The 16530-nt window shown below is 37.4% G+C and overlaps 1 protein-coding gene across 1 annotated transcript in view; it reads left to right on the forward strand.

Moving 5' to 3' along the window:
- Positions 1-1717: 1717 nt before the first annotated feature.
- The window catches only part of ZPLD1 (zona pellucida like domain containing 1), a 49813-nt gene continuing 35000 nt past the window's right edge, over positions 1718-16530 (forward strand). The window contains exon 1 of the mRNA XM_069572723.1: positions 1718-1823. Coding sequence (XP_069428824.1) covers positions 1718-1823 — 106 coding nt within the window. The remainder of the gene's footprint in view (positions 1824-16530) is intronic.

Below are 16530 nucleotides of genomic sequence, written 5' to 3' on the forward strand. Positions count from 1 at the left end.
TTCTTTGTATACAGCATCCACTCAATAAATATTCTTTTTCTCCTGTGAGAGAATATAAAAGCTAGAAAGCATTTCTGAATAGTAAAAACGACGCACCAATGAAAATTCCTAACTGAGTCCCTCAGGCTGGGAGACCTCTCTAGATAGAGAGACAACAGTGTGTGTTTCCAGTGCCTTCTAGGAATTAATGGAATTCACCATGAGCAGGAAGTTGTGGAGACTTCACTGTGTGTGTGGTGGGATGTACGGACCTTTCAGACATAAGCTGCTGTCTTTCCTAACAATCTTCTGTAGACTCCAAAAGTACAAGGCTGTTGTAGTCTATCTGAAATGTCCTGAGGAGCTAGACATTGAAGCCATAGGTGTGGTCAAGAGACCCCAGGGTCTGGGTCAGCCATTTGTGTGAGTCTTTTGTTATAGAGTATCCCACCAGATCAGGCATATGGTTGTTCTTCCAAAAGTCATTAGGTTTGTGTCTGAGTGGTATGTGACAGTGACAAAGAAGGAAGCTCCTGTTAAATTAATATTTTTTTCTGTTTATTTTTGGGAAGAAACTCATGCTTTCCTTTCCCACATCCTCACCAACGTGACTTTGTTAATAATAAATATGTTATACTAAAAACATGATTCAAAAGCAAGATGTATTTCCTTCCTTTTGTTAAAAGACTACACTTGGTCATCTAAGGGCAGATCATTAAGAACAGCTTAGACGTTATTATTCCCCAAGACCCAAAAGCTTTAAACATGCAATAAATTGTTTGAGTAAGCTATTTACAATTTTATTTTCTTTTTGTTTTTTAGTCACAGACCAAAACCACCAACCCCAAAGAATTTTTTTCCCAATGCTCAGACTGTGCTCTGATAACAAGCTGGGCACTTCTAGAAGATATTTTAACTCTATAAGGCCAGTAAAAGACTTAGGAAAAAAATTTAAACATCATGCTGTCTGGTATTTAAGTATTAAAGTTAATTTATATTTATTTGTTCAACACATATTGACAATTTCTATTATACTCTTCTAAGAATTCAAGGTTTTCATAATTCTATATCAGATCTCATCCACTAATGAGCAGTCACTGGAGGAACCATATTATTCCACACGTAGTATTTTTCTGTTCTTCCTTTGCTTTATTCCTTTGTTTCCTGAGAAAATGATATAGAAACCATCGATTTTGAGAAATATCAGTATCCTGGAATTACTTTGCTGAGAAGAAAGATTTCTTGACATTATTTGTTCATTAATAGTATTGAGGATTCTCCGAAAATCGACTCTTGAGGGTTAAATCCCTCAGATTATAGATAGTCTACTTTAAAGGGTATCATTGCCTCCACATCATCAGTCTGCTTTGCTATGCTGTTCTAATCTACCAAATACTTGGTTTGAGTTCTTCCTATTTATAATAAAAAATCTTTCATTTACAAATGTTTTGATTTATATCTTAGCTCTTCTATTACAAAAGTATAGCTTTGTTATACTTAGCAAACTGGAGTCGAAGAATGAAAATAATTTTGAAATGTTGTAGCCAAAATCTCTGCCTTATTGTTGATAATTACTTCTGATAGTCCTTAGGCCTCTAAGGACTACCATCCATGCCTGCATGGATATAGAAGGCCTGCTTATTCAACAATGAGTTGAGATCAGCCTCAATCTTCCCAGCAAGTAAGAGTAAAGGCTGGTGATATCCACATGAAAAATAACTCTTTTCTAGGTTTTGCAATGGAACAGATATGGTTGCTGTTGCTACTAACAACTAGAGTGCTTCCAGGGTCTGCTCAGTTCAATGGCTACAATTGTGATGCCAATCTCCACAGTAGATTTCCTGGTAAGTCTGAAACCAATCTTTTCTCTAATTGTATCTGTAAAGAGTCATTATGTTTAAATAGAAAATCATTTAAATGCATATGTAAAATGAGGGGGATATCTGTCTTTATTAAGTGGATATTAACAAATGGAAAATGACAAAAGACATTTTTCTGAAGTTGTAATTTATAACCACATTAACATATAAAGTGTTCATTGTATTAGTTTATATTATTATAATGGCTGCTCACAGATGTGAAAAATATTAACTAATGACTCATAAAATTGGGAGAGGCTAATGTCATTCAAAATTTGTCTACTTGATGGATTTTTTCTCATAAATTAATTCAGACTTTAAAATTTTCCATTATATTCTAATAGATTTATTTAGGAAGAATACTTAGAAAATGATTGTGAAATATTATACAGTACTCAAACAAAATACTATTTCAATGAAATGTTGGGCACCAAAAATACACAGGCCAGCTTCAGAGTGCATTTCACAGCAATCCATTAATATTTTGACAGACATGAGACTTTGACCATCTTGATGGGTGTGTCCCACAGGTTGTTAAAATCTGCTTTTTTTTAGAGGTAATTTAAGGTTTCACTTAAGTATTCATCTTTTTATATCAGCTGAAGTTATAGAGCCATAGTTCAATATTTACAAACAAAGGATTAGGTAATCTGAAACTATTTTTCTGCATATGTATCGCAAACTGAAATACATTCTGCCATGTTTTACATGCTCCTGTGTTTGGAGCTCAGCAGAGCAACAGCATACCTACACAGAGCAATCAGTAGGTAGTTATTTAGTTGATGTGAAGTTTCTCATTTATTTGAACACAGGTAATCTGACTTGCTCCAGAATAAAGAAAGAATATGTAGAAATATCTTCATGAGCCCAGATCTAGTATGAGACTATTTGGTAGGTTAAGTAAAATAAGTAGTTCAGTCTGGGGAATGTCTAAAAGCAAGTCTACAAAGGTAAGTTCAGGCAGGGATCTTAATGATTTTGAATACACAAATGATAGGATTTTTTTTTTTTAACCTTTTTACTATGGAAAATTTAAAACATATTCAAAAGTAAAGATTAGTAAAAAAAAAAAAACAAAAACACACACCCATAGTAATCATCCAGCTTCATCGGTTGTCAGCATTTATAAATTTTGTTTCATATGTCTTTCCTACTACTCCCATCTCTAAAATATTTCAAATAAATTCATTACTCATGTTTCATCATATATAAGTGATAAGAACTTTAAAAATCATTACACTATCTGTTTAATAAACTTAATAATAATTCCTTAATACCATTCAGTTTTCAGCTAAGTTGCCTCTAAATCAATTTGGTATATTTGTTGATGCATTTCTTGAGTCTATTTTAATTTATAGCATGCCTTAGCTTTCCTAAAATGCCATTTATCTCTGTAAGTAACTTGGTCATTTGTTTCTTAGAATTCCAACACTTTGGATCTGGCTGAGTGTAACTCCTTTGTGTCATTTAACATACTCCTCTTTTCCTATATAACTTGTTAACTTATTAGAGCTGGAGGTTTGAATAAATAAATTCAGGTTCAGTTGTTTGGGCAAAAGTAATTTGTATAATGAAAGTGTTTCAACTTTATTTTGTAGGCAGTGAAGGGCCATTGCATCTTTTTAAACACACCTTTTTAAGGATTTTATGTGGTCACATTTTATCTGAGAAAGTAGACACTGGGGAAAAGTGTGAAAGACAGAATCAAGTTAGAAGAGACTAGAGGCAGAGAGAAATGTCACGAAGGCAATGGCAATGGAAGCAGTAGGAGGCAGCTATTAAGAGATACAGTGTTTTGTGGTGGATACATCAGAACTTGAGGATTGATTTGATTTGGGAGGTGAGCCAAGGAGAAGACCAGAGGGTATTTTGAAATTGAATAATTGAATGTTGATACTGTTAACTGACACTGAAAGCATAGGGCATTTACATGTTTCAGAAAGGAAGTTTGGATTTGAAAAGAATGACTTTGAAGTACTTTTAGAATGTAGAGAGGCAGCCTCTACCCAGAAGTAGGAAATACAGACCTGGTTTGAGGAGAGAGGCTGAAAACTGAAAAAAGCTGTGTGAGAGTTGAATGCCCGTGCAGCAAGTGAGCAATGAATGAGAGGCAGGAGAAGGGGAAGGAAAGGTGTGGAAATACATTACTCTTTAAATAACTTTGGTGGTAAGGAAAGAGGGCGAGGAAGCTGAACCAGCAATTAAATGAAAAAAGAGGATTTGGGGGTTAGAGGACTAGAGACACCTAATCTATTACATAAGAATATGAATCAGCAAAGGGGAAATATTCAGAGACTGGGGATACTAACCAAAAAAATACTAACAAAGTATATACATGAGCAAAGGGAAAGTATTCAGAGAGACTGGAATACTAACAAAGAAATACTTCATGTAATGAGGAAAAAAAATATGGAAGAGATCAAAGGTACAGGTGGGTAGGAGTTCACTTTGGAAAAGTAGTACTTGATTTAGGAAAGAAGAGAAATAAAAGATACAGGCTGAGAAGTTGAGAGGTTCTAATTGTGTTCATCTCCTCAATGAAGTGGGAGGCATAAGCCCTCAGAGAGGGAGGGGCCATAGGCCTGGCCGAGGCCTGGGAAGGGTAGTCAAGTCTTACTTTATTATGGATGGAAAAGAAAGCCAAAATGTAGGAAGATTGCTCAGTAGAGAGAATATAGCTGATGTAGTTATTATACTTGTAAAGGTAAATTAACGTGTCAATGAGCCAAGGAGTGACTAGGACAGCAAAAGGAAGTATTTTGCATGTGAAAGTGAAAGTGAAGTCACTCAGTCGTGACTCTTTGCAACCCCATGGACTATAGCCTACCAGGTTTCTCTGTCCATGGGATTTTCCAGGCAAGGATACTGGCGTGGGTTGCTATTTCCTTCTGCAGGAGATCTTCTAAACCCAGGGACTGAACCCCAGTCTCACACATTGTAGGCAGATGCTTTACTATCTGAGCCACCAGGGAAGTCACCATTTTTTTTTTTAAATGTGGTAAATTTTTAAAATGATGTGGAAGCTTCCATCTACAATAGCACCTAGAAGACCAGCATCAAAATCAGCTGAGATAGTTGTTATGTTTGGACTTCATCACTTCCCCCCAGATGTGCTGTGCTGTGCTTAGTTGCTCAGTCATGTCTGACTGTTTGTGACTCCATGGACTGCAGCCCATCAGGCTCCTCTGTCCATGGGGATTCTCCAAGCAAGAATACTAGAGTGGCTTGCCATGCCTCCTCCAGGGGGTCTTCCCAACCCAGGGATTGAACCCAGTTCTCCTGCCTTGCAGGCAGATTCTTTACTGACTGAGCAACAGGGAAGCCCTTACCCCCAACATGTAGTGTCAGAATCTCTGAATATGGTACTGGGTATTTTTAAAAAATCCTGCAGGTGAGTCTCATATGCATTATGATTGAGAACAATTGACAGTGTGTTCCAATATTGAGTCCAGTATTCCAGTCAAAAGCGTAATTATGTATTAAGGAAATATAACTAAAACCAAAATCTTCTCCCAACCCAGAAATCCTTTCCACTAACATAGCAGACATGAAAACACTCATTGAATTAGCATTAAACCAGAATATGATGTTCAATACAGGCAATTCACTGAAAGTTTGCAAAGGCAGAAAGGAGTCTCACTCTTTTACACAGTCAAGCAGAGACAACAAATTATATGCATATTTTCAAAATAAGTAATAACTGTCCTAAAGTAAGAGGGCTTGACAGCACCATTTGTCATGTATTCATCCTAAATTTACCTGGTTATTGGGGTGACCATTCATGCTAGTGTATTAGCTTTATCCAGAGAAAAAAATAAAATTTTCACATCTTTATGAAAGGAGGTACTTTTGCAATTTGAAGCAAGGATCCAACTGAAGTTAGGCTCCCAGCCTTCCCAGACTGTGATATAAGGGTACTACTTTCCTTGAAGTTTATATTTCTAAGAGATAGTTCCAAGTCCTTGAGAAAGACGTCACTCAGTCGTAAAGCTAATTTTCAAAAGAATTTATATACATTTCACGAAGATGAGAAAGTACTTATGTGTTTTCTGATATAAATGGTCTCTTTATTTTCAACAGGTAAAATTAAAATTTGCATTTGTTCTTACACATTTTTGCACTTTTATTTCTGTTGGGCTTAGACAAGTATCCAAACTTCCCAAACCTATGCATATACACACACATACTGTTGCAATTTAAAATTTATATTAAAAAGTATCTAAAATTCAGATAAATTAGAAAGCCCAAGAGAGGCTTTAGTTATATGGATATTTTTTTCAAGAATTTTTGCAGCCCAGTTTTTAAACCCATTTTTGCAGATTGCTTGCAAAAGAAGATCAGAGTGAATAAATAAAGCCTGAAGGTTAATTGCTCACTTCCCTCTTGACTTGTGGCTTCTCTTCCACATCAAGATCACCCTTGATGTCATCAAGAGTTCCACAAGCTGCTCAGATACTAAGCGAAGGCCTAGAATGAGAATGAGTCTGGCAAAGGAAGGAGCTATCTAAATGCAAAGTAATGCTAATAATGATGAGAGTAATCATCTCACCCTATCTGACCTTTGCTGTTTCATGACATTAGAACTATTTTCTTTAATTTCCATGGCATTTATCCTTGAGTCAAGGGATCTATCAGGGTTTAATTTATTTTAAATTTAAAGGGACACCATTTAATTTTAAAGGTATTTAACTCTTGGCTATCCAAACCAGTAGCAGGGAATAGACTCTTGCCCCACTGACATTATAATTATGCTCTCCCAAGAATAAAACTCAAACCATAGTTGACTTTTTGAGTACCAAGGAATTATTTGGCTGCCAAAGTGAAATATACAGGTAAGTCTTTTTGGCCTCTGCAATAATGTACACTAGTCTCTCTTTTAGAAGATGGTATATTTGAGAGCCTGCTTGAGCTTCCAAGTCCCTAAAGAAGTCTTTAATGATAAAGGCACAATCAAGGAAAAGATTAGGTTTATTATGCCAGAAACTTTGTGACCTGATATTGTTTTATGATGAACTAAAGAGTCACAGGAAACTGAATGTTAGTTTTATATAACTTGTCATTTTGTATTCTATTTGAAATAACACTAAGAAGGAGTAAATACAATACATTTAATGCTGGGCACATTACATAATTCTCTCTTTTATTTCTTACAACAAACTTACAAAATTGTTTTTAATTTTCATTTTACAATATAGAGATTGAGGATTAGAATTTGTCTAGTACTAGGAAGCTAGCAATTGTCAGAGATATAAAACTAGAACTCTTTTCATCAAACCATGATGCTTAAAGTAATCTTGAACACTAAGTTTAAAAAATGCTATCTATAGAAAACCAAACAATCCAATTATAAGTGGGCAAACAAGTGAATGGACAGAAAAGCCATACAGATGGCCAACAGGCACATGAAAAGATACTCAATATCACTAATCCTCAAGGAAATGCAAGTCAAAACCACAATGAGATATCATCTTAAATTTGTCATAATTGGTATTATAAAACAGACAATAGATAACAAATGCTGGTGAGAGGGTAGGAAAAACAGGAACCCTTGGGCACTACTGATGGAAATGTAAATTGGTGTAGCCGCTATGGAAAACATTTTTATAAAGATTCCTCAAGAAAGTAAAAACAGTACTACCATACAATCCAGCAATTCCATTTCTGTGCATATTATGTGAAGGAAATATAATCACTGTGACAAAGAGACATCTGTACCCATATATTCACGGTAGCATTATTTACAAAGAGCCAAGACATGGAAACAGCTGAAATGGTTATCAATAGGTGAATGGATGAAGAAGATTTGAGATACACACACACAGATATGTGTGCAATTCAACTATAAAAAGGAGGGGAATTCTGCCATTTGTGATAACATGGATGGGCTGTAAAGGTTATTATATTAAGCAAAATGCAATACAGAGAAATACAAATCTACTTCTCATTCATTGGTAGAATCCAAAAGGCAAAGCCAAAGCTCATAGAAAATGAGAACAGATTTTCTGTTACCAGACTCAGTGGTGGGGACATAGGAAAATGAAAGAGAGTGGTGAAAAGGTACAGACTTCCCATTATAAGATAAGTAAATGCTAGGGGTGTAATGTTCGTTGGAAGGACTGAGGGTGAAACTCCAACACTTTGGCCACCTCACGCGAAGATTTGACTCATTGGAGAAGACTCTGATGCTGGGAGGGATTGGGTGCAGGAGGGAAAGCGGACAACCAAGGATGAGATGGCTGGATGGCATCACTGACTCGATGCACATGAGTTTGGGTGAACTCCAGGAGTTGCTGATGGACAGGGAGGCCTGGTGTGCAGTGATTCATGGGGTCGCAAAGAGTCGGACACGACTGAGCAACTGAACTGAACTGAATGTTAAACATGAGATTATAGTTTATACTGTCGTATATTTAAAATATATAAAAAATTGCTAAAAGAATAAATCCTAACATTTCTCATTACAAGGGAAAAAAAGCATTTTTCCTTTTTTTTGTGTGTCTATATGAGTGATGGCTCAACATTAAATTTATATTAAATTTATTACTTAAATTTATTGTTATAATCATTTCACAATAAATATAAGTCAATTCATTATGCTGTAAACCTTAAACTTATATGGTGCTGTATGTCAGTTAGGAAAGCTTACAATGAATGGTGCTGGATTCTTGATCTCCAAAGAAGATTTAGCTTTGGGACCAGAGACCAGGCTTGATCACTCAAGAGCTTTTGTGTAGCATAGTTTTATTAAAGTATGAAGAGGGACAGAGAAAGCTTCTGACACAGACTTCAAAAGGGGGACAGAGAGGGTCCTCCACTCACTAATCTTAGCAAGGGAGCTATATAATTTTTTACTTGGTTTTTCAGTTCAGTTCAGTTCAGTTCAGTCGCTCAATCGTGTCTGACTCTTTGTGACCCCAAGAACCACAGCATATCAGGCCTCCCTGTCCATCACCAACTCCCAGAGTTTACTCAAATTCATGTCCATTGAGTCGGTGATGCCATCTAACCATCTCATCCTCTGTCATCCCCTTCTCCTCCTGCCTTCAATCTTTTCCAACATCAGGATCTTTTCAAATGAGTCAGCTCTTTGTATCAGGTGGTCAAAGTACTGGAGTTTCAGCTTCAACATCAGTCATTCCAATGAACACCCAGGACTGATCTCCTTTAGGATGGCCTGGTTGGATCTCCTTGCAGTCCAAGGGACTCTCAAGAGTCTTCTCCAACACAGTTCAAAAGCATCAATTTTTCTGCGCTCAGCTTTCTTTATAGTTCAACTCTCACATCCATACATGACTACTGGAAAAACCATAGCCTTGACTAGATGGACCTTTGTTGACAAAATAATGTCTCTGCTTTTTAATATGCTGTTTAAGTTGGTCATAACTTTTCTCCCAAGGAGTAAGCATCTTTTAATTTCATGGCTTCAATCACCATCTGCAGTGATTTTGGAGCCCCACGCCCCCAAATAAAGTCTGTCACTGTTTCCACTGTTTCCCATCTATTTGCCATTAAGTGATGGGACCAGATGCCATGATCTTAGTTTTCTGAATGTTGAGCTTTAAGCCAACTTTTTCACTCTCCTCTTTCACTTTCATCAAGAGGCTCTTTAGTTCTTCTTCACTTTCTGCCATAAGGGTGGTGTCATCTGCATATCTGAGGTTATTGATATTTCTCCCAGCAATCTTGATTCCAGCTTGTGCTTCCTCCAGCCCAATGTTTCTCATGATGTGCTCTTCATATAAATTAAATAAGCAGGGGTAATTGGTTATTACAGTAAATCAAAAGAATGTCTCAAGGCTGTATAGATCTTATTAGACCCACTGTCACAATTTACATTTTAAGATGACAGGTTTAGAACTAACAGTAGAAAGATTTTACCATACCAACTCCCATAATATACATTTTAGGATAACAGGATTAGTCGGAAGGTTTTCAAGAAGGAGGAACTGTCCTCAAGAAGGATACAATGTTGTTATATGATCCTTGGCAAGCCACTCCAGTATTCTTGCCTGGAGAATCCCAAGGACGGGAGAGCCTGGAGGGCAGCCATCTATGAGGTCACACCGAGTCGGACTCTACTGAAGGGACTTAGTAGCAGCAGCAGCACAGAGTTTAAGCTGAGTCGTTTTGTTGTGTAATCATCTGCTCTGGGCTTAAACAAACAAACAAACAAACAAACAAAAAAAACCCAAAACATTTTATGTGACTAAGACTAAGGAATGTAGAGAAAATAAATGTTTGTCCTTTTCTCCTCCTTGAGAATTCCAGATCCCTCTCTCCTACTCTGGGACCTCGGACTTCTTATCAACCTGCCTAGGAATTGAATCAATCAATTATATCTCAATAAAAGTGAAATTTGCTCAATAACCTCAGATATGCAGCTGATATCACTGTTCTGAAGCAAAGAACTAAAGTGCCTCTTGATGAAAGTGGAGAGGAGAGTGAAAAAGTTTGCTTAACTCACCATTCAGAAAACTAAAATCATGGCATCTGGTCCCATCACTTCATGGCAAATAGATGGGGAAACTATGGAAACAGTGACAGCCATTATTTTTAGTAGCTCCAAAATCACTGCAGATGGTGACTGCAGTCATGAAATTAAAAGATGCTTGCTCTTTGAAAGAAAAGTTGTGATCAACCTAGACAGCATATTAAAAATCAAAGACATTGCTCTGTCAACAAAGGTCCATCTAGTCAAAGCTATGGTTTTTCCAATAGTCATGTATAGATGTGGGAGTTGAACTACAAAGAAAGCTGAGCACTGAAGAACTGATGTTTTCTAACTGTGGTGTTGGAGAAGACTCTTGAGAGTCCCTTGGACTGCAAGGAGATCCAACCAGTCCATCCTAAAGGAAATCAGTCCTGAATATTCATTGGAAGGCCTGATGCTGAAGCTGAAACTCCAGTACTCTGGCCACGTGATATGAAGAGCTGACTCATTTGAAAAGACCCTGATGGTGGGAAAGATTGAAGGCAGGAGGAGAAGGGGAAGACAGAGGATGAGATGGTTGGATGGCATCACCGACTCAACGTACATGAGTTTGAATAAACTCTGGGAGTTGGTGATGGACAGGGAGGCCTGGTGTGCTCAATCCATGGGGTCACAAAGAGTCAGACATGACTGAGTGACTTAACTGAACTGAAATGTAAAAACAGCATGTAAATGGAGAATCACAATATAAATTGCCATATTAAAGAATTTGAAAAATCCTATGGTAGAAAAATTTATTTAGCTTTTATCCAGGAGCATCTTTACTATGGAAATCTTTTTTTTTTCTTGTAATATTGATTAATATTTCAATGAGTACCAGTATTTCACAGGAAATACAAAAGATAATCAGCTTATTTCATTGATAGACTTCTTGGGTGAGTCAATCAAAATGAGCTGTCCTATTTTGTGTTAGACTTTGCTTGACCATTGCACTGTTCTGTGCCCAAAGCCAGGGTGGAAAATGGGATAATTATTCCAGGGAATATGCTCTGGCCCTCTGTGTAGATAAGAAAGGCCACCACTGCTTCTTTCCTACGCAGTAGTAGTGTTTTGGCCTCCAAGCTGTGAAGAGAATGCCTGCCTTCACTTTGCATCTGTGACTGCAATTACTGTACCAGATGAGGCAGAAGAACTGATCCAGGCAGCGACTGCTGATCACATCCTGATTAATCTTCAGTGATAAAGTGCAGTGTTGAGAAGAGGAATTCGTTTGCAAGTGCAATGATTGAACGATTCAGAGTCCCTCCCTTTCTTTATTTTAATAATGAAGTTCTTTACTGCATGGATTTTTAAATTTCTTCTACTTGTATAAGTAAAACCTATATTCCTTCTTCTGCTTGAAAAGGACTGAACTCTTCTAATTCCAAAGAATGTGAAGCAGCAAGTGCAAATAGGAGTCTGCAGTTTGTCTGAGACTGTATATTCATTTCTTACAACCCTGCAGACCACAGCTTTCATTCACTAATGAAAAACAGATGTGGAAAATTGAGGTGGCCAGGTACCTGTTCAATACAGAGAGGAAACCTGAATTCCTAATCCACTTTAAAATCTGCATCAACTGCTGATATTTGGGGTAGATAAAATATCGGTACCCCTTTAAACTTCTTGCTTTTTTAGCACCAAAACTTCAATATTGTATGAAAACTCAGGAGGAGAAGTAGTTTTCAAAAATGAGTTAAAACAACACAAATAGCATCTGTTTTCCAAGCAATTTTTTAAAAGTTTATGTGGTGTCAAATAGCACTACTCTCATTTTATAGAGATAGAAATGGAAATAATATATAAATTACTTTTATAATCTGCTAACATTACATAGTTTTGGAATATCTATTGGAGTATAAGAAATAAATAGAGTTGACCCTCTGTATCCACAGGTCCACATTTGTGGATTCAATGAAACTTGGGTTGAGAATATTGAGGGGAAAAAAAAAAAAAATTCCAGGAAGTTCCAAAAGTAAAACTTGAATTTGCTGCATGTCAGTAAATATTTACAAAAAATTTACATGGCATTTACAATGATTTACATAAAATTTACATTGTATTATAAGTAATCTAAAAATGATTTAAAGTATAGAGGAGGATGTGCATGTAGGCTATATGCAAATACTATGCATGCTATTTTAATTAAGGGATTTGAGCATCTGTGGATTTTTATTTAATTTTGGTATCCAAGGATGGTTCTAGAGTCAACCCCATGTGGGTATTGAGGGATGACTGTCCTATATTTCCAGGTGAGATTTCTATGGCAGTACAAGGCAGCATGGGACTTCCAGGTGGTAACGAATGGTAATGAGTCTGCCTGCCAATACAGGAGACTTCAATTCAATCCCTGGGTTGGGAAGATTGCCTGGAGGAGGAAACAGCAACCTGTTACAGTCTTCTTGCCTGGGAAATTCCATGGACAGAGGAGCCTGGTGGGTTATAGTCCATGGGATTGCAAAGAGTCAGACAGGACTTAGTGACTGGGCACAAACTCACAAAGTGCACTCTTCAGCATACAGAAAACGCTCTTCCTATTGTATTGAATAGGTTTTGGTTCATATGATAAGTTTTAAACTAATGCTACCTTAAAACCCATTGATACAGGGACAATCATATTCACAGGAATACCTGCATCAGAAGTGCACAGAGCCCTTGTCTGCTCACAATAGATTCACCCAGCCTCACCCATGTCTCCTTTAATTGTTTCAAACAGTGTTTAGGGTATAGTTTCCATTTGAAGTGAATGTCCTGCTCTTCTGGTTACTAAACTGCTATGGATTGTGGAGTGGGGTAGAGTAATGTAGGAGAAAAAGGTTCTATTTCTAATTTTATTTCTCACACGGCCACCTGAGCACTAAAGTAGACCTATTTGGGCTCAGTCTCACAAAGCCTTTCACAAGTGCTCTTTCATTGCACTTCAAACTAGTTAGTTCCTCAGAAAGAAAGTGAATGAGACACACATCCATCCCCTTCATTATTCAGGTCTCTCTCTTTCCTGTTCCTTTTCCATTTAAATCTCTCCCATTTATAAGCATGTAAATCTTACAATTTGGTGGGAGTGCTTAATCTCACCAGATGGAAACCATCTAAGGATTTTCTTCTGCCTAATCAAAATGTATTGTGTAGGGGAGAAAAAATAATTTTCCCTTTACCCTTCTAAGTCCTTAGCTGAGGGCCCCTATAATAAAAGAGAGATTAACAGAAGAAAAACAAACAAAAGTTTCATAACATGTTAATCTTTTTGGGCTCCAAAATCACTGTGGATGGTGACTGCATCCATGAAATCAGAAAACGATTGCTTCTTGTCAGGAAAGGGATGGCAAACCTAGGCACTGTGTTGAAAAGGAGAGACATTACTCTGCTGAAAAAGGTCTGTATAGACAAGGCTATGGTCTTCCCAGTGGTCACGTATGGTTGGGAGAGTTGGACCGTAAAGAAAGCAGAATGCCACAGAATTGATACCTCTGAACTGTGGTGCTGGAGAAGACTCCTCAAATTCCCTTGAACAGCAAGGAGATCAAACCAGTCAGTCTTAAGGGAGACCAACCCTGAATATTCCCTGAAAGGACTGATGCTGAAGCTCCAGTATTTTGGTCATCTGATGCAAACAGCCAACTCATTGGAAAAGTCCCTGAAGCTGGGAAAGATTGAGGGCAGGAGAAGAGGGCATCAGAGAACAAGATGGCTGGATGGCATCACTGATGCAATGAGCATGAACTTGGGCAAACTCCAGGAGATGGTGAGGGTCAGGGAGGCCTGGTGTGCTGCAGTCCATGAGGTCTCAAAGAGTGGATACGACTGGGCAACTGAACAACAAAACCTCCTGTATTCATGGGTGATACTTAGGAAAACTGAGTAACTCCCTGAAATGGCCCAAGTCACCTCTTTAAATACTATCTCCAGTTAAAGATAAAAGAGATTGTTGGGGAAGCTGGCTATGGGAGGTTATCAAGCAAAGCCTAGCAAAAAAGAGTACTGTTGTTATGCAGATTTAGGTCAGTAGCCTCCATTTTTAAGAGTTTCTGAGGATCTAATTGTTCTGCTCTTCCTTCCTGGTAGGGAGAGGGAGACACACAAATGGAGAGTTCCCGTATAAATGTAAATGTCTCTTTGAGAGGAGTATCTTCCACTTGTTTTCAGATATTCTCTTATGTAGGCTGTTTCTTAAAACTAATCAACTTAAGATAGTCCTTCTGCCCAGGAGGCATATTTTGAGGCGAAAAATTCTTCTCCCCTTCACTTACAACACTGGCATCACATGGGAACTTGTGAGAAATGCAAAAATGAGGCCTCATCCCAGATCTACTGAATCAGAATCTGCATTTTAATAAGATTCTCTGTAATGCATATTCATAAGAAGTGCTGTTTGGAGCATGGTACTCAAGATGTCTTGCCAGATTTGTGTTGTTACATAACCACAGTATTTATGCTAACCCCAACTGGGTGCCACATACTTACTCACTGTTAATGACAAGAGAGATTACCAAATCTATTGCTATTAAGGGGAAGTGATTTTTCAGATGAATTATTAATAATAAAGCAAGATAATTAATTGCTAGACTAATACACTTAAGGCTAAATACCTAAACAAATAGCAAAAATTCATTAATTTCATATTATTTAAAATATTGAATTAGAAAAGATCTGATGTAGAGAATTTTGATGTTCATTTTAAACTCTGAATCTCAGGCAGTTGGCAGAGAAAGGATAGGATATATGAGTTCTGGATGAACAGTCAAGATGAGCCCATATCATTGTGTACATATTTTCTTTGTGAATCCTGAAAGTTGATATTAAAAATTTAGACACTGTGAATGCAGTTTGTCAAAGAGTTGAATTAAACATATTTTAATAGACACTTCTTGAGTATTTGTTGGGCACTCTAACAAAACCCACAGCATTCAATGATTTCATAATCTAGTGGAGAAGCAAATATCCACTCTCAGGAATAATGGATGTAACTTTGTAGACCCATAGGGTAATGTGGAATAAGGCAAGAGAGAATGATTACAAATCATTGGAAAAATGAAGTCTTATAAAAGGACACCTTAGAAATTACTTTTCTGTTCTCAGCCCACTTCTCTTACCTGAGTACTATCAATGAATATTTCATCTATTATTAATTGATATACTGTGTATTGATGATTATCAAGTTTATAATTCTTACTCTTTACTATCCTCTAAATATTGGAGGGAGGCCTGGTGTGCTGCAGTCCATGGGGTTGCAATACTTGGCCACAACTGAGCGATTTAACTGAACTGAACAGAACTGAACTCATATAAATTATGAAGGAATAGACTGCTGTAAGGATTACAAGGTAGTGGTCCTTTTTCTCAAAGAGATCACAATCCATAATGGGAGATAAGTATGGTGCACATTTACAGAATGATTGGGCAGATAGTGGAGTGGGATAGAAAGAGAGCGTCACCCATACCAGCTGATAAGGAACAGTTTCCTGGAGAAGATGGCACTGAGCTGAATTTTGAAGTATCGGTAGGAGTTAACAACATAAAGGAGCGGAAAACAGCACAAAGGGGACAGCATGAATCAGGACACAAATGTGAAGTAAACATGCTCAGGCCAGTTAGGAGCTGGATGATTGCATTTTCCTTTGACTTTAAAAAGCAAAGAAGTAAATGGTGGGGAATGAGATCAAGTAGCAAGCACACAGACAAGATCACAGGAAACCTTCCCATGCAAAATAATCTCTGTAAGGTAGCAAAATATCTACTTAAGTATGAAATCAAATTGTAAACTACTATATACAGGTAAGAAAGCAACAGTTAGAACTGGACATGGAACAGACTGGTTCCAAATAGGAAAAGGAGTACATCAAGGCTGTATATTCTCACCCTGCTTATTTAATTTATATGCAGAGTACATCATGAGAAACGCTGGGCTGGTAGAAGCAGAAGCTAGAATCAAGATTGCCGGAAGAAATATCAATAACCTCAGATATGCAGATGACACCACCCTTATGGCAGAAAGTGAAAAGGAACTAAAAAGCCTCTTGACGAAAGGGAAAGAGGAGAGTGGAAAAAGTTGGCTTAAAGCTCAACGTTCAGAAAACTAAGATCATGGCATCTGGTCCCATCACTTCATGGGAAATAGATGGGGAAACAGTGGAAAGAGTGTCAGACTTTATTTTTGGGGGCTCCAAAATCACTGCAGATGGGATTGCAGCCATGAAATTAAAAGACGCTTACTCCTTGGAAGAA

Source organism: Ovis canadensis, chromosome 1, assembly GCF_042477335.2.
Source record: "Ovis canadensis isolate MfBH-ARS-UI-01 breed Bighorn chromosome 1, ARS-UI_OviCan_v2, whole genome shotgun sequence".
Classification (NCBI taxonomy): Eukaryota; Metazoa; Chordata; class Mammalia; order Artiodactyla; family Bovidae; genus Ovis; species Ovis canadensis.